A 23,999-nucleotide genomic window follows, 5' to 3' on the forward strand; every position below is an offset into this window, starting at 1 on the left:
TATGGGTCTGGTCGCCAGGGGAACCATGCGCCAGGGTGTGCGGCCTTGCCCAGTTTTATCCCCTCTCTAGATAGCTGTTTATGTCTCAGTTAATCACTTTGGCTCAACCTGTAGAATATCTCATTGATCCGTTTATTATATTTGATTTTTCAAGCTTTGAGCATTAAGCCCAACGAGAAAGTATTGAAAGTATTCTGTTACTGTTATTTTCCTTCTTTAAAGTTTAGCACCAGGCAAAAAATCCTGTTTCCACCCCTCACCCCCATTCCATTCAAACATGATTTATTTATTTATTTACCTCGCTGGCACAGTTTCTGGGTGTAGGCGGGCACGATCGGACATTCTGACAACAAAACCATGGATTTTTTTCCGACGGATTTTCTCTCAAACTTGTCTTGCATACTCCCGGTCACACCAATGTTGTCGGAAATTCCGATCGCCAAGAACGCTGTGACGTATAAGGCCCTGTACACACGAGGAGACATGTCCGATGAAAACGGTCCGCTGGAAAAATGTCTGCTGGAAAACGGTCCGATAGGCCGTACACATGACCGAACATGTCCGATGAAACTGGTCCGCGGACCAGTTTCATCGGACATGTTCGGTCGTGTGTACGGGGCCTAACACTACAACGAGCTGAGAAAAATTAAGTTTAATGATTACGAGCATGCGTCAAATTGTTTCCGAGCAAGCGTAGGATTTTTGTGCGTCGGAATTGGATACACACGGTCGGAATTTCCGACAAGAACTTTTGTTGTCGGAAAAAATGAGAACCAGCTCTCAATCATTTGTTGTCGGAAATTCAGACAGCAAATGTCCGATGGAGCCTACACACGGTTGGAATATCCGACCAAAAGCTCACATTGAACATTTGTTGTCGGAAATGCTGGTCGTGTGTATGCGGCATAACACTGCAGTGTCCACACTGGGCTAACAGGGCCACCCACGGAGCAAATTTCTGCAGGTTCCTGATTTGTCCAATGTATAGCCAGCTTTATTCATACAGCATCTGTTGACCCAAGGCATGTCGAACGATCATTGTATTTTCCTTGATTCAGCCTAGGTTCACACTGCTGCGAATTCAAAATCGCGGTAAAATGCACGATTTTACCGCGATTTCGCGGCCGCGGTTTTGCCGCGATTTTGCTGCGATTTCGGCCGCAATTTAATGTAAATCGCGGCCCGAAATTGCAAAAAGTAGTACAGGAACTACTTTTTGAAATCGCAGATGCGGCGTCGCACTGATTAGGACAGTGCCATTGCCGACAATTGCCGGCAAATGCCGCCGATTTGAGATGCGATTTGACATGTCAAATCGCATCTCAAATCGTTCCAAATCGTACCCAGTGTGAACCAGGGCTCAGAATCAAATTCTAAAGTTGGCCAAACACATTGCTATTTGATAGAGAAATCGAACTTTTAGCCCTGGTTCACACTGGGTACGATTTGGAACGATTTGAGATGCGATTTGACATGTCAAATCGCATCTCAAATCGGCGGCAATTGTCGGCAATGGCACTGTCCTAATCAGTGCGACGCCGCATCTGCGATTTAAAAAAGTAGTTCCTGTACTACTTTTTGCGATTTCGGGACGAAATTTACATTAAATTGCAGCCGAAATCGCGGCAAAATCGCAGCCGCGAAATCGCGGGAAAATCGCGCATTTTACCGCGATTTCGAATTCGCAGCAGTGTGAACCTAGGCTTAGATTCAAGTTTTTCAAAATTGTAATTGCAATTGTAAGACATAAAATTGTGAATAAAAATTGCCCCAATCGTAACCAGGTAGAAAAATCTAATTGTTTTTTAATGCAACGCCTGGTTTCTTTGGCTATTTACACATTTTTGTAGTTAGTTGAACTTTTAAGCAGTAGATTGCATAGTTTCTGGAGCTTGCATGAGATCATATTTCCCAAAAGAAAAAAAGTGGATGAAATGTACTAAAAATCACGATGTAAATAATGGCCCGGATTCAGAGAGCAGTTACGACGGCGTATCTCCGGATACGCCGTCGTAACTCTGAGTTGCTGGGTCGTATCTATGCGACTAATTCAGAGATACAGTTACACATAGATTTCCCTAAGATCCGACTGGCCTGAGTGTCTTACACCGTCGTATCTTAGGCTGCATATTTACGCTGGCCGCTAGGTGGCGCTTCCGTAGATTTACGCGAGTAATATGCAAATTAGGTAGATACGCCAATTCAGAAACGTACGTCCGCCCGGCGCATTTTTTTACATCGTTTACGTTAGGCTTTTTCCGGCGTAAAGTTACCCCTGCTATATGAGGCGTATCCTATGTTAAGTATGGACGTCGTTCCCGCGCCGAATACGGCTGTACGTAAGTTACGTTCACGTCTAAAGCATTGACGATTTGTGGCGTAATTTCAAGCATGCGCACTGGGATTCTTTCACGAACGGCGCATGCGCCGTTCGTAAAAAACTTCAAATACGTGGGGTCACAATTAATTTAAATAAAACACGCCCACATCATCCACATTTGAATTAGGCGGGCTTACGCCGGACCACATACGTTACGCCGACGTGACTTAGGGCGGAATTTCTTTCTGAATACAGAACTTGCGCCCTAATTTACAGGGGCGTAACGTATCTGAGATACCGTATTTACGGCGGCGTAACGTATCTGAGATCTGAGATACGTTACCCCTGCCGATAGATACACCATTGTATCTGAATCCGGGCCGGTAAGTTTAAAGCCTCGTATACACGATCTGATTTTCCGATGGGAATTGTGTGTTGACAGCCTGTTGGTGGAAACTCCGACCGTTTGTACGCTCCATCGGACAATTGAGAGAAATTGATAACTTTTCATCTGTAAAGCCTCCTACACACGGCCGAGAATCTCGTCGAGATTCCTGGCAAGCTTTCCTGCTCGCCGTGTATACAGACACACCATTCAAAAGAACCACCGTTCTTTTGAATGGCAAAAACGCGGTGACGTCATCGAGTACGACGAGCATGCGCTCGTCACATTTGATGCCGTCGCCGCCATCTTGCTACACCCTACACTGCCCTTGGAAGCTACCGCGAATGCGTCAAAGTCATTTTGAGCATTGCGCAGGCTTACCAGAGGACAGGTAAGCTTGTAGCCGCATACACACACGCAGTTTTCTCATCGGGAAACAGGCCAACGAGAATCCCGATGAGAAAATAGAGAGCAGGTTCTCTATTTTTCTCGTTGAGATTCCCGGCAGTTTTCTTGATGAGAAAACTTACACACGACCGGTTTTCTCGGCAAAAAGCTCTGCCAGCAGTTTTCTTGCCGAGATTTCATACAAGGCCACAGAGGCCAGGCCTCGGGGCGGCAGCAGCATGGAGTCCCCCGACGCACGGAACATACAGTTAACGGCGGTAAGTTGCCTTCTAGCAGGACTAAATGTAGTGTGGGGGAATCCACTCTCTTGATTGCAGTGATGTCATCGAAATTACTTGTAAAATGTGTACTGCCGTCCGTCCTCCCCTCCTCCCCCCCCCAACACACCTCTCTCTGCTGGCTCTGTCTTCTGGACTTCATCCTCTCCACGGCCGCCGAGTCTGTCTCCAGTCCCTGCCGCCGATGTATACAGTGAGAGGGGTGAGCTGTGCTCTTCTTCCCATCTCAGCTGTGACAGGTGTTCTAGCACAGTGCTAGGACTCCTGTTTTGGAGGTGACAGGGTCAAAAGAGAGAACCTGTCACCTCCAATTGCTATCACACAGGGAATTGTTATCTCCTGTGTGATAGCAATAAAGTTAAGTGAAATAAAATTGATAAAAAAAATTAATAAATAAGAAGAATATATAATTTAATTAATAAAATAAAAAAGTAATTAAAAAGTAAAGAATAAGAAAAATAATATAAAAAATAATAAGAAAATTATACAAAAATAAAAAAACTAAACGACAAGCTGCAAATAAATAAAAATAAAAAAGTGATAAAAATAGTAAAAAAAAAAAGGAAACAAAAAATATTTGAACTAACCCTGCCATCCTCCGTTGATTTGGGGAGGGATGGTTTGGTTGGCGGGGAGGGGGTGCATTGTGGAACCTGGCCTTGGGGCAGCAGGAAGAGCAAATCCGGCCCTGCCTCTACATGAAAATCTCTACACTTAGGCCCGTACACACGACCGGTTTTCTCGGCAGAATCCAGCAAGAAACTCGATGGGAGACGTATTCTGCCGAGAAAACCGGTCGTGTGTACACTTTTCGCCGAGAACTCCGTCGGGAAACTCGTCGAGCCAAATAGAGAGCATGTTCTCTATTTCCTCGTTGGGCAATGGGAAAATTTGGCTCGACGAGTTTTCTGACAGCCGAACAAGGAACTCGACGAGCAAAACGATGTGTTTTGCCCGTCGAGTTTCTCGGTCGTGTGTACGGGGCCTTATTCTCGTTTCTTAGCAAGCTCTGGGTAGTACTCAGATATATTTATGTGCAGTGTTACGAGCACAATTAGTTTAAAATCAATCTTGTCTTCTCTTAGCAGGAATGAGTTCAGAGCCTGGACAGATGTGAAGCCAGCGAAAGCAATGAAGGCCAAGGTCCAGTACAAGCCTCCAGAAGCGAGGGTAGCCCTGGAAACCAGTTACAATTCCCAGTTCAAGGGGGAATGCAACCTGCACGTAACCAGTAACAACAAGCTGATGGAGCGCAGGAGAATACGAAGTCTATACAGTGAGCCCAGCAACAAGGAACCAATAAAGGTGAGATGTTTCTTACAGATGGCGTCTTTACACATTTTATAGCCATCTCTTCACTGGTAGCTGTTCACTGTAGAGAATAGGAAGGTGATGGTACCAAGAGATGGGGGCTGTGTTGTGACAAGACGGAAGTTTCCTTTCAGTTATCATGGTATTCTGCTTCTCCCTAATGGGGTTGTAAAGGTATAGTACAATTTTATTTTTCCTAAATAGCTTCCTTTACCTTAGTGCAGTCCTCCTTCACTTACCTCATCCTTCCATTTTGCTTTTAAATGTCCTTATTTCATCTGAGAAATCCTCACTTCCTGTTCCTCTGTCTGTAACTCCACACAGTAATGCATAGCTCCCAACTGTCCCTGATTTTGAGGGACTGTCCCTGATTTGGAGCAATGTCCCCCTGTCCCTCATTCCTCTTCATGTGTCCCTCATTTTCGTCTGATCTATAAAGTTGTATATAAAATTCACTTTTTATCTTTCAAAAAGTGTTTCCCAGTGCTAAACCTTTCATCCAAATTATACATTGCTGCATATAAATTGCCAATATATAGGAATAGTACTGGTAAAAAAATGTATTATCCTTTAACCGCTTAACGACCGCCGCATGTACATATACGTCGGCAGAATGGCACGTACAGGCAGAACGACGTGTCCGCAAGTCGCTGCCTTTCCGCGGGTCGGGGGTCCGATCGGGCCCCCCCACGGTACATGCGGCGGTCGGAAATCGTCGGGCAGCGATCCGGGATGAGGGCGCGGCTATTCGCGATCGCTCCCCGGAGCTGAAGAACAGGGAGAGCCGTATGTAACACGGCTTCCCCGTGCTTCACTATGGCGCTGCATCGATCGAGTGATCCCTTTTATAGGGAGACACAATCGAAGACGTCAGACCTACAGCCACACCCCCCTACAGTTGTAAACACACACTAGGTGAAACATAACTCCTACAGCGCCCCCTGTGGTTAACTCCCAAACTGCAACTGTCATTTTCACAATAAAGAATGCAATTTAAATGCATTTTTCGCTGTGAAAATGACAATGGTCCCAAAAATGTGTCAAAATTGTCCGAAGTGTCCGCCATAATGTCGCAGGCACGAAAAAAATCGCTGATCGCCGCCATTAGTAGTAAACAAATAAAATAAAATAAAAATGCAATAAAACTATCCCATATTTTGTAAACGCTATAAATTTTGCGCAAACCAATCGATAAACGCTTATTGCGATTTTTTTTTACCAAAAATAGGTAGAAGAATACGTATCGGCCTAAACTGAGGAAAATATTTTTTATATATGTTTTTGGGGGATATTTATTATAGCAAAAAGTAAAAAAAGATTGATTTTTTTTCAAAATTGACGCTGTATTTTTGTTTATAGCGCAAAAAATAAAAACCGCAGAGGTGATCAAATACCACCAAAAAAAAAGCTCTATTTGTGGGGGGAAAAGGACGCCAATTTTGTTTGGGATCCACGTCGCACGACCGCGCAATTGTCAGTTAAAGCGACGCAGTGCCGAATCACAAAACCTGGCCTGGGCATTTAGCTGCCTAAAGGTCCGGGGCTTAAGTGGTTAAAGTGGATGTAAACCCGATTTTTTTTTACAGTATACGATTTTCTATCATCTGTGCCCAGTCTTGCCACACAGAGTTAATCCAGCTCTGAACAATCCTCTTTTATTGTTCAGTGAAATAAAACGGACTTACAGAGAAAAACCTTAGTCTGTTCCGCCCCTTGCTGTGAGTGACAGGTTATTTACATATCTCATGCACTAGCCCGAGACCGAGGCACATCCTGTGTAAAAATGTCACAATTCACATCCCCCTCCCCTCCTCTCCCTTCCAGCTCTCCCAGGATTGGCTGCATTTATTGGCCCAGATTCAAAAAGCAATTGCGTCTGCTTAACCATAGTTACGCAGCGCAATTGCTTACTTGAGCCGGCGTATCGACTGCTCCTGATTCAGGAAGCTCGTTACGCCGACTGCAGCCTAAGATATGACTAGCATAAGGCTCTTATGCCAGTCATATCGTAGGCTGCATTCTTACGATGGCCACTAGGGGGCGTTCCCGTAGTGGTCAGCGTATAGTATGCAAATTGCATACTAACGCCGATTCACTAACCTACGCGAGCCCTGCGTACGCAGTTAACGTCGTTTTCGTTCGTCGGGTTTCGCGTAAGGCTGCTCCTGCTATTAGCAGGGGCAGCCAATGCTACGTATACCCGTCGTTCCCGCGTCGCAAAGTTTAAATTTTACGTCGTTTGCGTAAGTGAATCGTGAATGGCGCTGGACGCCATTTACGTTCACTTTGAAGCAAATGACGTCCTTGTGACGTCATTTGCCGCAATGCACGTTGGGAAAGTTTCTACTACGTTCGGCGCGGGAACGCGCCTAATTTAAATGATCCACGCCCCCTACGGGATCATTTAAATTACGCGCCCTTACGCCGGGCATTTTTGAGGAGCGCCCACGCAAATTACGTGGCTACTGCTTCGTGAATGAAGCGTAGCGCAGATAATTTGCGGGGGAGCAGGTCAAAAACGGGACGCTGCGCCTCCATAAGAAGTGCGCAGCGGTACCTGAATCTGGCCCACTGTGTTTTGACTGGATGTTTCTCATCATGGTGATTCCTCGTGATGAGGAAATGCATGTATATTGCAGTGAAAACAAAGAACAGAAAGCAGAATATACACAGACAAGTGATCTGATTTAGGTTAGATGTATCTAGTGAGAGCTGGGCAGAGGAGAAGCTCGGGTGATCTGATTTTTAGATTGCAGTGTGTCTGAGGTCACCTGATCACAGTTACAACATCAGGTTATTTACATATCTCATGCACTAGCCTTTAATTACCACCCCCACTCTTTTTCTGAAGTCATGTGGTTACTTTTCCTGGATTTTGACTGGCTGTTAGTGATCATAGCAGAATTCAGTGTAAGGAATACACAGGAGAAAATTAATGTTGACAAGGGGAGTGTAGAGGAGGGTGGGGAGTGTTCTGACATTACGACTCCACCCACAGAGCTCCAGACAACAGACCCACCCACAGAATCTGCAGTTTTTCAGGTCTCATAACAGACAGAGGGGAGACATTTGACAGGTAAGGATACATGCAGGAGGCATCTATATCCTTATATATCATAACTATGGCAGTAGTTTAGAAAGGATGAGAGTGGGTTTACATCCACTTTAAGGGGGTGTGTCCCATGCCTACATACCTTTGCTAGTAGTTGTCCCTTATTCCCATCTCACAATGTTGGGAGGTATGCCTCCCATTATTTAAAAAGTCCACTGCAGGACAGTTGTTGAGCGGGGGGGGGGGGGTCGAGGTTGTTGAGCGGGGGGGGGAACGAAGTGAATGCCTCTCACCTTTGCACAGAATGTCTCCTCCCTCAGCTGTCATCGAGCGCCGCCCACAGCAGTACTGCCCATTCAGCTACGCCCGCCTCCTCCAATAGTACGGCTGCCGTTCAGCTCCGCCTGCCTCCTCCTGTAGTACGGCTGCGCCTCCTCCTATAGTACGGCTGCCATTCAGCTCCGCCCGCCTCCTCCTATAGGCTGCCATTCAGCTCCACCCGCCTCCTCCAGCAGTACTGCCCATTCAGCTATGCCCACCTCCTCCAATAGTACGGCTGCCATTCAGCTCCGCCTGCCTCCTCCTGTAGTACGGCTGCTATTCATCTCCGCCCGCCTCCTCCTATAGTACGGCTGCCATTCAGCTCCGCCCGCCTCCTCCTATAGGCTGCCATTCAGCTCCACCCGCCTCCTCTAGCAGTACTGCCCATTCAGCTCCGCCCACCTCCTCCTACAGTACTGAGCGGGGGGGGGGGAGCTCGGATCCTCTCAGTGTGGGAAATTTAACCCTTTTGCGGGACTGCGGGAATATGCAGTCAGTGCGGGAAAATCCCGCAGAATCCGTGCTTGTTGGGAGGTATGGGTATGGTAATGCGAGGCTTTCTCCCTGGTGTGGAGTGTCATGCTTGCCCCCTCCCTTGGACTACAGGAGAGTCAGGACGCCCACTAAAACACAGCTCCTTTCTCTATCTGCAACGTAGAGAGCATCCTGACTCTTCTGCAAGTCCAAGGGAGGGGGCGAGCACGACACTCCACACCAGGGAGAAAGCCTTGCATTACTGTGTGGAGTTACAGACAGAAGAACAGGAAGTGAGGATTTCTCAGAAGAAATAAGGACATTTAAAAGCAAAATCAAAGGATGAGGTAAGTGAAGGAGGACTGCACTGAGGTAAAGGAAGCTATTTAGGGGGGGAAACTTTGTACCTTTACAACCCTGTTAAGGTCTCTGCTGGTGACATGTGAATGGTTGGAAGAGAAAGGACTTTGCATAAATAAGTTGGAACTTAGACCCCTTTCACATTGAGGAGTTTTTCAGGCGGTACAGCGCTAAAAATAGCGCTGCTATCCCGCCTGAAAAACTCCTGCACTGCAGACTCAATGTGAAAGCCCGAGGGCTTTCACACTGAGGCGATGCGCTGGCGGGAGACAAAAAAATCTCCTGTCAGCAGCATCTTTGGAGCAGTGAGAGGAGCGGCATGTATACCGCTCCTTCACCGCTCCTTCCCATTGAAAACAATGGGAAACCGCTGCAATACTGCCTGCAATGCGCCTCTATAGTGGCGCATTGCAGGCGGTATTAACCATTTGTCGGCCGCTAGCGGGGGTTAATACCGCACCGCTAGATTCACGCGGCAATCCCGGCAGTATAGCGCCGCGATTTTTAGCGGCGTGATACCGCCACCGCGGCTCCCGCCCCAGTCTGAAAGGGGCCTTAGACTTGTTTTTAGGGTCCAAGGTATAAGAGGCTGAAACAATTCTGTTCCATGGCGCCAATGCTGCAAGTTTGTGAGCCTGCTATTAGATGCAAACTATTGATTGCACTTTGGGGTTGATTTACTAAAACTGGAGAGTGCAAAACCTGGTGCAGCTGTGCATGGCAGCCAATCAGCTTCCAGGTTTTATTGTCAAAGCTTAATTGAACAATCTGAAGTTAGAAGCTGATTGGCTACCATGCATAGCTGCACCAGATTTTGCACTCTCCAGTTTTAGTAAATCAAACCTATAGAATGTGTAGATAAACCCACCCATCCAAGGTTGGAGTACCTCAATGTTTATCCAAGCTTTACATAACACAAGCTTCTACAGTTCGTATTTTTATGCGAGTTGTCTTCTCCTGCTTGACTCTGGACAACTGGAAGAATACCCTGTTTCTCTGAAAATAAGCCCTACCCTGAAAATAAGACCTAGCGTGAGTTTCTGGGATGGCTGCAATATAAGCCCTACCCCAAAAATAAGCCCTAGTTAAAGTCCTTGTAAAAACATGTAATCCGTTCTGTAAAAAGATTATATAATGTGCAGTGTGTCTCCCTTTTGTAACTTTATTGTGGAAAATACCTTATTTACAGCACTGCTGGGCGCTCATGTGACCCACCAGAGCTCTTCTCCTCTCCTCCCGGCTGATGTCAGCTGTTTTTTTTTTGTCAATAAAACTTTATTAAGCCCCTACCCACTGCAGTACTCAGAGTGGGGCTGAGGTCATTGGGGATCTTGGCCCCTCCCTCTGCTGTATTTGGAGTAGAGAAGAAGAGCTCCAGCGGGTCACGTGAGCGGCAAGCGGCACTGTAATTAAGGTATTTTCCACAAGGAGACACACTGCACATGATATCATCTTTTTACAGAACGGATTACATCATTTTATAAGGTCTTTAAACAAAGGTTTATTTTTGGAATTACAGAATTTCACAATGCTGACTCCAGAGCTGACAGGGGGGGGAACTTATTTGTACATACCATAAATAAATAAGACATCCCCTGAAAAAAAGCCCTAATGTGTTTTTTGTAGCCAGAATTATTATAAGACCCGGTCTTATTTTCGGGGAAACACGGTAGCACCAATAAATAGGGTGGCATCCAAGGGAAATTCCATATTTGAATATTATAGAAACAATTTAAGTAAAAAGACGACATTAAATGGAAATGAGAGTCACGTTTCTTCCTCTTAAAAAAATGGAACTTCCGATTTTCCGAAACCCTACCCCCCTCCGGTGTCCCATTTGACACCTTTCAGGGGGGGAGCAGATACCTGTCTAATACAGGCATTTTGCTCCCACTTCCAGGTACAGATACACGAGCCACCCGCGGGTATCTACGCCACTTCCTGCCCCCCCATGTTTTCTGGGAGACACACAGGTCCCAGAAGACAGCAGTAGGGAACCAGGAAGTTAAGCTACAAGGCTTCACATCGTGATTCCCTTACCGAAGATGGCGGCGCCTCCACCCAAAAGCCAAGGGAGAGATCGGCTTTGGGTGCCAATACCGCGGGCGCCCTGGACAGGTAAGTGTCGTTATTTTAAAAGTCAGCAGCTGCAGTATTTGTATATGCTGACTTTTAAAAAAAAAAAATCAGTGGAGCTCCACTTTAATTTGTTGTGTAATTTACTGACAATTTAGTTCTTAAAGGGGTTGTAAAGGTTCTTTTTTTTTTTTTCACCTTAAGACCCCTTTCACACTGGGGGCGTTTTACAGACGCTATAGCGTTAAAAGTAGCGCCTGCAATCCACCCTTAAACAGCTGCTCTATTCACTCCAGAGGGCTTTCACACTGGAGCGGTGCGCTGGCAGGGAATCAGGAAAAGTCCTGCCAGCAGCTTCTTAGGAGCAGTGAACTCACCGCTTCTAATGCGCTCCTGCCCCTTTGAAATCAATGGGCAGCACCGCTGTTTTGCCAGCAATACACCGCTGTAGCGGCGCTTTGCCGGTGGTATTAACCCCTTCTCAGCTACTAGCGGGGGTTAAAAGCACCCTGCTAGCAGCTGAAATGCGCCTTAAATGCGCCGCTAATCCAACTGTAAAATATGGGCTGCACCAGTGGGAAAGGGGTCTAATGCCTCCTATGCATTAAGATGGAAAAAAAACTGGGCCCCCCCAGCCCCCGTTTTACTTACCTGAGCCCCGAATCTGCTGTGCGCATCTCCCGGCATCCTCTTCTCCTCAGAGTCTGGCCGTTGATAGGCTATATTTTAGCTAGATTGCTAGCAGCGCAGCCATTGGTTCGCGTTGCTGTCAATCACATGCAATGACGCGGCACACCGGGGGGCGGGGCCGTGTGATACAGTCGCCTAGCTATGACCTGCCGGCTGTATCACGGGAGCGCGCCTGCAAGCTAACCCCCTTGGAAGAGAGCTGCGGGGAGGAGCCCCTGAGGGACCCCAGAAGAGCAGAAATGGGGCCACTGTGTGCAAAACGAGCTGCACAGTGGAGGTAAGTATAACATGTTTATTTTTAAAACGGGAACCTTTAGTATCCCTTTCTATACACTTTTCCAGGGCTTTTTTTTTTTTCGGTGCAGGAGCTTCCCTCTTCGGAGTCACTTCTCGTCTCCCCCCCCTAACCACTTCCGAGCATCCCTTGGATCCGCCCCCTACCCAGCTCCCAGTACCACCCCTTTTAGCGAATACACAACCAAGTATTATTTTGTGGTGATAAGTAATTTGTATGGAATTTGTTAACAACAAGAAAAGCAGTAAAGTATATCTCCCGCAGCCAGCAACAATAAACCCTCCCCAGCAACAACAGATTCCCCCAGCAGCAACAACAGATTTCCCAGCAGCCAGCCCAGCATTAATAGACTCTCCAGCAGCCCTCAACAGTAGATCCCTTACAGCAACAATTAAACCCCCAGCAACATACGCTCAACTAGCAACAATAGATTCCTCACCAGCAACAATAGACTGTCACGGAAAAATAGATGCCCTCAAGCAACAATAGATTCCCAGCAGCCAGGATTAATAGACCCCTCCTAACAGTAGATCTCTTCTACCAACAATTGACCCCCCAGCAACATAAACCCTCTCCCCCAGCAACAATAATAGACCTCCCCAGCAATAATAGACCACCAGGCAAAAATTGATTTTCTTCAGGAACAATAGATCCCCCAGCAGCCAACATCAATGGACCCTTCAGCACATCCCAGCACCCCTTTCCATTACATACTGTACATTCAGTACTGGAGGTGCCGGAACTGCATTCCCCCCACATTTCCATGAAAAATATCTGCCTGGACTCAGGGCCGCCATCAGGAATTATGGGGCCCCATACACAGCTTCAGGCATGAGCCCCCTGGAGCAGAGAACCGGGGGGCGGGGGGTGCTGCCGCCATAAATTGAGAAGCAGGGGGGCTGCCGCGGATTGAGAAGCGGGGGGGGCCTTTACACAAAAACGAAGAAATAAAGAAAAAAATATATAAAAAAAGGGGGGTAGCCATCCGGGGCCTTGGGGACCTCTGGGCCCTTTAATAAAAATAAAAAATATATATAAAAAAATATATATATATTTTTTTAAAAAGGGGGTTTCCATCTGGGGCCCTGGGGACCTCTGGGCCATTTAATAATATATATATATATATATATATATATATATATATATATATATGTGTGTGTGTGTGTATGTGTGTATATATATATATATATATATATATATATATATATATATATATATATATATATATATAAAGAAATTGCAAAAAAGGGGGGTTGCCATCCAGGACCTCTGGGCCCTTTAATAAAAATGAAAAAAAGAAACCTCTGGGCCCTTTAATAATAATAATAAAAAAAATATATATATATATATATATATATATATATATATATATATATATATATATAAAATTAAAAACATTTATGAAAAAAAAGGGGGGTTGACATCCAGGGCCCTTTAATAATAATTAAAAAAAAAAATATATATATATATATATATATATATATATATATATATATATAAACAAAAATAAAAAAATAAACATTTATTAAAAAAAAGGGGGGGTTTGCCACACATGGGGCCCTGGGGACCTCTGAGCCCTTTAATAATATATATATATATATATATATATATATATATATATATATATATATATAAAGACAAAAAAAATATATATAAAAATAATATATATAAAAAATATATATTTTTTTTTTATAAAAAAAGGGGGGTTGCCATCCGGGGGCCTTGGGCCCTTTAATAATAATAATAATAATAATAATAATAATAATAATAATAATAATATTATATATATGGGGACCTCCGGACCTCTAAAAAAAAAAATGGCTCTTTATTAAAAAATAAAATAAAAATATATATAAAAAATATTTTTTTTTATAAAAAATAAATAAAAAAAGGGGGGTTGCCATCCGGGGCCTCCGGGCCCCTGGGGACCTCCGGACCTCTAAAAAAAAAAAATTGCCCTAAAAAAAAAAAAAAAAAAAAAAAATGTTTTTTTTTTTTTTTTAAAGGGGGTTGCCATCCGGGCCCCTGGGGACCTCCGGGCCCCTTACAGGTGTAATGCCTGTACCCCCCTGATGGCGGCCCTGCCTGGACTTGACGTCTACTCTAGAAGTATCTAATCTGTGTATGAAAAGCGCACACACTGCAATGGAAAAATGTATACGGAAGATTAAAAACATAGGAAAACAATTTTTTTAGATAATAATCTAACAGGTATTTGGGAAAGGTGAAGCCCCACCTTCTGAATCCTATAATCCTGTTCCTCAACTGTACTTTTATACAAACTTTTCTCTGCCCCCCTTTAACATAAAAGCTCTACCTTCTACACATACCTCAGGAGCTGCAACCTAAGCTGGGTAGTGCCCTCCTGGGTCAATGCACAGTCAGTTGTTCCTAATGTAAAACCCATTTACCTTGTAAAAATATGTTTTCCCTGAGAGCTTAAAGTGTAAGTTCACCTTTACAGAAAATCTGTAAGGTGAACTTATGCTGGAACTCCTCCCCAATCGCCCCCCCCCCCCAGCGATCCGGGTCACCGCTTTACCGGTATAACAATTTAAAATCCCAGTGGCCTAATCTCCTATCCATATCTCTCAGCGTGTACGGATAGGAGCAGTGGCGGCTGGTGCTCAAAGTCTTTTGGGGGGGCACAAGCAAACTGAAAAAAACAACAACATTAATTGCAGCCTCACTGTGCCCATCAAACGCAGCTACTGTGCCCATCAATTGCCGCCACTGTGCCCATCAAACACAGTCACTGTGCCATCAAACGCAGTCACTGTGCCCATCAATTGCCGCCACTGTGCCACTGTACCACTAAATCCACTCCCCACACTATATAAGGCGGCTTACATAGCGGCCGTGTATAGCGTGTGGACGGAGATCGATTGAGCTAGATTAGGCAGGCAAGGTAGTTAGTGGCATGCAGGCAGTGAATTTAATGTTTATATATACACACACAAACACTCTGCATTTAGAGGAACCCCACACCAGCAAAAAATAAAAATGGCGTGCCCCCCCCCAAAAAAATCCATATTAGGCCCCTCAGTTCTGGTATGGATTTTAAGGGGATCCCGCACCAAAATGGCGATATCTGGCCCTTATCCGAGCATGCAACCTGGCAGGTCAGGATAGGCACCCCCCCCTCCTGAACCATACCAGGACGCTTGCCCTCAACATGGGGAGTGGGCTTTGGGGTCCCCCCAAAGCACCTTGTCCCCATGTTGATCGGGACAGGGGCCTCATTGTCGCAACCCTTGCCCGGTTGGTTGTGGGGGTCTACAAGCGGGGCTTAACAGAATCTGGAAGCCGTCTTTAACAAGGGGGCCCCCATGTGCCGTCAGAGGGTGGCGGGGTCATCCAGTTACGTTAGGCGGTGGCCCCCGACCTTGCCTTTATAACAGCTGTCACCGCGAAAAGACAGCAGTCGGCAGGAGGCCTCCCATCGAGACGGATTATTATTTTTTTAGGGTACGGGCGCCGTGATTGAAGATGGATGGACATTTTGGGGTGAATGGGTAGAGGTACAATGCCTCTACCCATTCACATAGGGGGCTTCCAGTTTCCAATAAGCCCCCGACCCACAGACCCCCACAACCAAGAGTAGTGGGGACAAGGTGCTTTGGGGGGGACCCCAAAGCACCCTCCCCATGTTGGCATGGTATGGTTCAGGAGGGGGGGGGCGCTTGCTCGTCCCCCCCCATCCTGTCCTCCAGACTGCATGCTCGGATAAGGGTCTGGTATGGATTTTGGGGGATCCCCACGCCATTTTTTTTTACATTTTGGCATGGGGACCCTACAAAGTTTAAAAAAAAATGGCGTGGAGTTCCCCTTAATATCCATTCCAGACCCAAAGGGCCTAGTATGGACTGGGGAAGAACCGACACCTTTTTTTCCTTGATTTTCATCTATAATATCGGGAGCCGGCAATACATTACAGCCACAAGCAAGTTTAAATTACATTCTTTCTTTAGATGTGTAAAACACATCAGACAGATGCGCTACTTTACAGGCAGACTAAGGCCTCGTACACACGATAGGTTAACCAGAGGACAACAGTCTGATGGACTGTTTTCATCGGTCAAAACCGATCGTGTGTGGGCCCCATAGGTTATTTATCCATAGGTTAAAAAAAAGCCAACTTGCTTTAAATTTAACCAATGGATTCCTAACCGATAGGTCAAAACCGATCGTTAGTCGGCACGACCATCGGTTAAAAATCCGGTAGCGGCGGAGGCGATCGGGTCCATCAGCCTGCTGTGTGGGGATGCGAGTGAGGGCAAGATGGTCCCCATAGCCTAGCAGGGCGGAAGTGACGTCAAAACGTCAGTCCCGCCCAAGCGTCTTAAAGGCACATTTTTTAAATGTCATTTTTTCAAATGACAAAATATCCATTTTTTTTTTTTTTATTTAAGTCTAAATATGAGATCTGAGGTCTTTTTGACCCCAGATCTCATATTTAAGAGGACCTGTCATGCTTTTTTCTATTACAAGGGATGTTTACATTCCTTGTAATAGGAATAAAAGGGATCACATTTTTTTTTTCAGTGTAAAAAATAATAAAATAAATAAAAAGTGATCACATTTTTTTTTTCAGTGTAAAAAATAATAAAATAAATAAAAATAAATAAGAAAACAATTTTTTTTTTAAAGCGCCCCGTCCCGACGAGCTCGCACGCAGAAGCAAACTCATACGTGAGTAGCGCCCACATATGAAAACGGTGTTCAAACTACACAAGTGAGGTATCACCGCGATCGTCAGAGTGAGTGCAATAATTCTAGCGTGACATGTTGGGTATCATTTTACTCGGCGTAACATTATCTTTCACAATATATAAAAAAATTGTGCTAAATTTATTGTTGTCTTATTTTTTAATTAAAAAAAGTGAATTTTTTCCAAAAAAGCTTGTAAGACCGCTGCGCAAATACGGTGTGACAAAAAGTATTGCAATGACCGCCATTTTATTCTCTAGGGTGTTAGGAAAAAATATATATAATGTTTGGGGGTTTTAAGTAATTTTCTAGCAAAAAAAATTGTTTTAGTCTTGCAAACACCAAATCTGAAAAACACCTAAGGTCCTTAAAGCGGGAGTTCACCCGAATTTTTTTTTTTAACATTAGATTGGGCATAATTACGGGAAGCAGAATTGGGTGTTTTGATTAAAATCAATGCAGTACTTACCGTATTTATCGGCGTATACCGCGCACTTTTTTGCCCTGAAAATCAGGGCAAAATCGTGGGTGCGCGGTATACGCCGATACCCGCTTTCCCGCGCCGAGTTTGAATACTCCGCCGACATATAATGAGCGCAGTACACTCGGGTATAGTCGGGCAGTCTCGGCTCCTTCCGCGCTCACGTCCTGGACGTACAGGACGTCAGCGCGAGAGTTGCCGAGCCTGCCCGACAATACACAAGTGTACTGAGTTCTGTATATGTCGGCGCAGTATTCGAACTCGGCGCGGGAAACGAGCGGGGAGGACGCGAGGACGCTGCAGAACGACGCCGGACCCGACGAAGAGGACACCCGAAGCTGCAGACAGACGCCGGACCCGACGAGGCCGCCGCACAAGACACCAAAACTGTAAGTACAAAAAAACTTTTTTCCACAGGAATCCGCTGCAACTTTAGAGATGCGCGCTATACGCGGGAGCGCGCTATACCCCAATAAATACGGTACCTTTTTTGAGATAGATGTTCTCCCGCCGCTTCTGGGTATGGTCTTCGGGACTGGGTGTTCCTATTTGATTGACAGCCTTCCGACGGTCGCATACAGCGCGTCACGAGTTGCCGAACGTCGGTGCGGCGCTATACGGCGCCTACGCACCAACGTTCGACTACTTTCGGAAACTGGTGACGCGTTGTATGCGACGGTCGGAAGGCTGTCAATCAAATAGGAACGCCCAGTCCCTCAGACCATACCCGGAAGCGGCGGGAGAACATCTATCTCCAAAAAGGTAAGTACTGCATTGATTTTAATCGAAACACCCTATTCTGCTTCCCGTAATTAGGCCCAATCTAATGTTAAAAATTTATTTTTTGGGTGAACCTCAACTTTAAGTGGTTAAAGGGCCGTCAGGAAGTGGTAGGAAGGGGTTAAGAGCTCTAGCTTATGTCTAGCCTGTAATCTCCTAAGGCACAGCATTATTGCTGCTGTTATACAATTAAAAGCCTTTATTTCATTTCTGAATAAAAAATAAATAAATAATAGCAATGAATGTAAATGATACAGAAATACCAAAAAATGTTCTGCTGAAATTCCAGGAAGGAGCAATTAAGTCTAAAGAGGGTAAATGGGACTTGTCAGCAGAATCCGCCACACCACTATTATTAGCTGCCTAACTGCAGCGTGGGGAATAAAAATCGAATGTTTACATCATAGGACAGGACATCATGGCCGATATCGGTGACCTTGTGCGGGATATTTGAATAAAGTGACCCCGTCCCCTGTTCTGTACAGGCCTAAAGACCGACTCCAGTTTGGGCAAAAAATCCAAACTTTCAGCCCAGGCATTGGGTAAAAATAAAATAAAAAGTCAGCTCCGGCTGCTATACTCATCTGATCTCTGGCACCTTCCCCCAGAGACTCACCGAGAAGAAGAGTGTGAAGAGGACCTCTAACGTCAATGGACCAGAATGAAGACACCTGAGAAAAAAAGGGGGGGTATGTATGAAGCATTAAAGACTGTGGGGGTGCTCCAGAAGGGAAAGGACCCCCCTACAGGGAATATTCCATCTAAAAGTGGCAATACTTTATATTTATGCACTCCCTAAAGTTTTCATTTTGAATGCAATGGAGCTGATTTACTAAAGAAGCTGAGGACCTTCACAGGATAAACTCAAGTGAATTTTCACTTCAATTATTGAATTCGGTTTTTGCGTGCGCCGAACCACATGTTACCACAGCGCAATGCTGTACGGCGCATTTTTGGAATAGAGTCAGGGACTTCTTTTTTTTATATAAAAAAAAATATATATATATATATATATAAAAAAATTCCTCAGTTGAGGCCGATACGTATTCTACATATTTTTGGTAAAAAAAAATCGCAATAAGCGTTTATCGATTGGTTTGCGCAAAATGTATAGCATTCACAAAATAGGGGATAGTTTTATTGCATTTTTATTAATATTTTTTTTTTTACTACTAATGGCGGCGATCAGCGATTTTTTTTTCGTGACTGCCACATTATGGCGGACACATCGGACAATTTTGACACATTTTTGGGACCATTGTAATTTTCACAGCAATAAATGCTATAAAAATGCATTGATTACTGTGAAAATGACAATTGCAGTTTGGGAGTTAACCACTAGGGGGCGCTGAAGGGGTTAAGTGTGACCACATATGTGTTTCTAACTGTGGGGGGGCGGGGCTGGACGTGTGACGTTATTGATCGACTTTCCCTATATCAGGAAACAGACGATCAATGACAGCGCCACTGTGAAGAACGGGGAAGGTGTGTTTACACACACCTCTCCCCGTTCTTCAGCTCCGGTGACCGATCGTGGGACTCCGGCGGCGATCGGGTCCGCGGGTCCCGCGGCCGGGGTCACGGAGCGGTCACGAAGCTTCGGACCGGGTCACGGCTGGGCATTTAACAATCACGTACAGGTACTTCCTGTCCCACTCCCTCCTTCCGCCCAGGGACCGCCTAGGCGACTCCTCCTCTCGCCCTAGGCGGCCCCTCCATTTAGGCGATCTCCTGGGACACGCAATAGGTCCCAGGAGATCGCCTGTCCACTCATAGAGCGCAGCGCGACTCGCGCATGAGCAGTGAGTGCCCGGCAGTGAAGCCGAAAGCTGTCATGGCCAGGTGGCCACACTATGAATGGAGGCACCGGCCGGAGAGGGGGGGAGAGGAGCGGAGCTCCGTGTTGCCGCGTCGATGGACCATGAAGCAGGTAAGTGTCTGTTTATTAAAAGTCAGCAGCTACACTTTTTGTAGCTGCTGACTTTTAATAATCACTAAAATGCTGGAACTCCGCTTTAAGTATAGCAATCACATGAAGCCATTTATTATCACAAGTTTTTTTGGATCATTTTTGAATCATGATGAGAAATCACCCAAATGGCCCTGTTAAAAAGTTTACATACCCTGGAATGTTTGGCCTTGGTACAGACACAGAAGGAGGCACACACAGGTTAAAATGGCAGTTAACCACTTCACCCCTGGATGAATTGGCTGCCCAATGACCGGGCCACTTTTTGCGATTCAGCACTCTGTCGCTTTAACCACTTAAGGATCCCTTCACGCCGATATACGTCGGCAGAATGGCACGGCTGGGCACATTCACGTACCTGTACGTGGCCCTCTAAGCCCAGCCGTGGGGTCGCGTGCCCGATGCGGGCGCGTGCACGTGACCTGGTCCGAAGCTCCGTGGCCGTGGGACCCGTGGACCCGATCGCCGCTGGAGTCCCGTGATCGGTCCCCGGAGCTGAAGAACGGGGAGAGCTGTGTGTAAACACGGCTTCCCCGTTCTTCGCTGTGGCACCGTCATTGATCGTGTGTTCCCTGATATAGGGAACCACAATCAATGACATCACACGTCCAGTCCCGCCCCCCTACAGTTAGAAACACAAATGAGGTCACACTTAACCCCTTCAGCGCCCCCTTGTGGTTAACTCCCAAACTGCAATTGTAATTTTCACAGTAAACAATGGCCCAGATTCAAGAAGCACTTGCGCCCGCGCAACCATAGGTTGCGCGGCGCAAGTGCTTACTTGCTCCGGTGTAACGAGTGCTCCTGATTCAGGAACCTCGTTACACCGACTGCAGCCTAGGATATGACAGACATAAGCCTCCTTATGCCTTCATATCTCAGGCTGCATTCTTGCGTTGGCCGCTAGGGGGCGCGGCCATTGTGATCAGCGTATAGTATGCAAATTGCATACTACCACCGATTCACAAAAGTTGCGCGGGCCCTGCGCACGCAAGGTACGGAGTTTCCGTACGGCAACTTTAGCGCAAGGTTGCTCCTGCTAATAGCAGGGGCAACCAATGCTAAAGTATAGCTGCGCTTCCCGCTCGTGAAATTTGAATTTCACGGCGTTTGCGTAAGTGAATCGTGAATGGCGCTGGACGCCATTCACGTTCACTTAGAAGCAAATGACGTCCTTGCGACGTCATTTGCCGCAATGCACGTCGGGAAAGTTTCCCGACGGAGCATGCGCTGTTCGCTCGGCGCAAGAGCGCGCCTAATTTAAATGATTCCCGCCCCCGGCGGGATCATTTACATTAGGCGCCCTTACGCAGGGCTAATTAGCATAGCGCCCGCACAATTTACGGAGCTACTGCTCCGTGAATCGCGGGCAAATCGAAATATTTGCGTGGGCGCAGAGAAAAATCTTTGCTCTTTGCCCACGCAAATATTGCTCCGATCTACCTGAATCTGGGCCAATGCATTTTTAATGCATTTTTTGCTGTGAAAATGACAATGGTCCGAAAAATGTGTCAAAATTGTCCAAAGTGTCCGCCATAATGTCGCAGTCATGAAAAAAATCGCTGATCACCGCTATTAGTAGTAAAAAATTTTTTTTTATAAAAATGCAATTAAACTATCCCCTATTTTGTAAACGCTATAAATTTTGCGCAAACCAATCGATAAACGCTTATTGCGATTTTTTTTTGCCAAAAATAGGTAGAAGAATAAGTATCGGCCTAAACTGAGGAAAAAAATATTTTTTTTTATATATATATTTTTGGGGGATATTTATTATAGCAAAAAGTAAAAATTATTGCATTTTTTTCAAAATCGTCGCTCTATTTTTGTTTATATCGCAAAAAATAAAAACCGCAGAGGTGATCAAATACCACCAAAAGAAAGCTCTATTTGTGGGAAAAAAAGGACGCCAATTATGTTTGGGAGCCACGTCGCACTACCGCGCAATTGTCAGTTAAAGCGGCGCAGTGCCGAATCGCAAAAACTGGCCAGGTCCTTTAGCTGCCTAAAGGTCCGGGTCTTAAGTGGTTAAAGGGTTATAAAGATTCATTATTTTTCCTTAGATTTCCCTTCTAAATGTTTTTTTTTTCTTTGTCTGAATTTCTCACTTCCTGTTTCTCCTCAGTAAGATTGCCCCCATCATCCGAGTCATTCTGGCTGGGGGTTAGTCAGCCAGAACAGCTTACTGAGGAGGAATAGGAAGTGAGAAATTCAGACAAAGAAAAAAAAACATTTAGAAGGAAAATCGAAGGAAAAAGTAAGTGAACCTATTTAGAAAAAAAAAAACGAACCTTTACAACCCCTTTAATTGACAATTGCGCGGTCGTGCTACGTGGCTCTCAAACAAAATTGGCGTCCTTTTTTTCCCACAAATAGAGCTTTTGGTGGTATTTGATCACCTCTGCGGTTTTTATTTTTTGCGCTATATATATAAAATAGAGCGACAATTTTGAAAAATAAGCAATATTTTTTACTTTTTGCTATAATAAATATCCCCCCAAAAATATACTGTATATAAAAAAATAATTTCCTCAGTTTAAACCAATACGTATTCTTCTACATATTTTTGGTAAAAAAAAAAAATCACATTAAGTGTATATTGATTGGTTTGCGCAAAAGTTATAGCGTCTACAAAATAGGGGATAGAATTATGGCATTTTTATTATTATTCTTTTTTTACTAGTAATGCAATTTTTATCGGGACTGCGACATTATGGCGGGCACATCAGACAATTTTGACACATTTTTGGGACCATTGACAATTTTACAGTGATCAGTGCTATAAAAATGCACTGATTACTGTAAAAATGTCACTGACAGGGAAGGGGTTAGCACTAGGGAGCAATCAAGGGGTTAAGTGTGTCCTAGGGAGTGATTCTAACTGTGGGGGGGTAGGACTTACTAGGGGAAATGACAGATCGCTGTTCATACGTTGTATGAACAGACAATCAGTCTTTTCTCCCCTGAAAGAACCGGGTTCTCGCTCTGTCACAAGCGATCGCGGGTGCACATGGTCATCGCACCCGACGGGCACTCGTATCGGCTACGGGGGCAAGCAGCGCATCCCTAGTGGCCACAGGGCGAAGCGGCGTAACATAACGGTGTTTCGCCCAGCCAAGCCATGTTACCGCAGTAAAACTGCAGCGGCTGGTCGTCAAGTGGTTAAGAATAGAAATCATATGAATTTTCCTATTTACTAAATCATATTGATAACAGAAATCACCAAAATGGCCCTGATAAAAAGTTTACATACCCTGGAATGTTTGTCCTTGGTACAGACACAGAAGGTGGCACACACAGGTTAAAATGGCAATTAACCACTTAAGGACCGCCTCCTGCAGATAAACGTCGGCAGAATGGCACGGCTGGGCACAAGCAAGTACCTGTACGTCCTCTTTAAGTGCCCAGCGCGCGCCCACGACCCGGTCCGAAGCTCATTGACCGCGGCCGCGGGACCCGATCGCCGCCGGAGTCCCGCGATCGGTCTCCGGAGCTGAAGAACGGGGAGAGCTGTGTGTAAACACGGCTTCCCCGTTCTTCACAGTGGCAGCTTCATTGATCGTGTGTTCCCTAATATAGGGAAACACGATCAATGACATCACACGTCCAGCCCTGCCCCCCTACAGTTAGAAAAACATATGAGGTCACACATAACCCCTACAGCGCCCCCTAGTGCTTAACTCCCAAACTGCAATTGCTATTTTCACAGTAAACAGTGCATTTTTATAGCACTTTTTGCTGTGAAAATGACAATGGTCCCAAAAATGTGTCAAAATTGTCCGATGTGTCCGCCATAATGTCGCAGTCACGAATAAAATCGCTGATCGCTGCCATTAGTAGTAAAACATTTTTTTTATAAAAATGCAATAAAACTATCTCCTATTTTGTAAACGCTATAAATTTTGCGCAAACCAATCGATAAACGCTTATTGCGATTTTTTTTTACCAAAAATAGGTAGAAGAATACGTATCGGCCTAAACTGAGGAAAAAAATATTTTTTTATATATTTTTGGGGGATATTTATTATAGCAAAAAGTAAAAAAGATTTCATTTTTTTTCAAAATTGTCGCTCAATTTTTGTTTATAGC

General features: G+C 45.2%; 1 protein-coding gene across 7 annotated transcripts in view; it reads left to right on the plus strand.

The window, feature by feature from the left end:
• The window catches only part of MAP6 (microtubule associated protein 6), a 158,132-nt gene that overhangs the window by 67,870 nt on the left and 66,263 nt on the right, over window positions 1-23,999 (plus strand). For 5 of the 7 annotated variants that reach the window (XM_040340035.1, XM_040340030.1, XM_040340031.1 and 2 more), the window contains exon 2: window positions 4,477-4,696. In XM_040340035.1, the coding sequence (XP_040195969.1) occupies window positions 4,477-4,696 (220 nt within the window). Of the gene's footprint in view, window positions 1-4,476; window positions 4,697-18,549; window positions 18,617-23,999 lie in introns of those variants that run through there. The other 2 variants (XM_040340034.1, XM_040340033.1) reach the window with 2 other exon arrangements.

The sequence above is a fragment of the Rana temporaria genome, chromosome 2, assembly GCF_905171775.1.
Source record: "Rana temporaria chromosome 2, aRanTem1.1, whole genome shotgun sequence".
Lineage (NCBI taxonomy): Eukaryota > Metazoa > Chordata > Amphibia > Anura > Ranidae > Rana > Rana temporaria.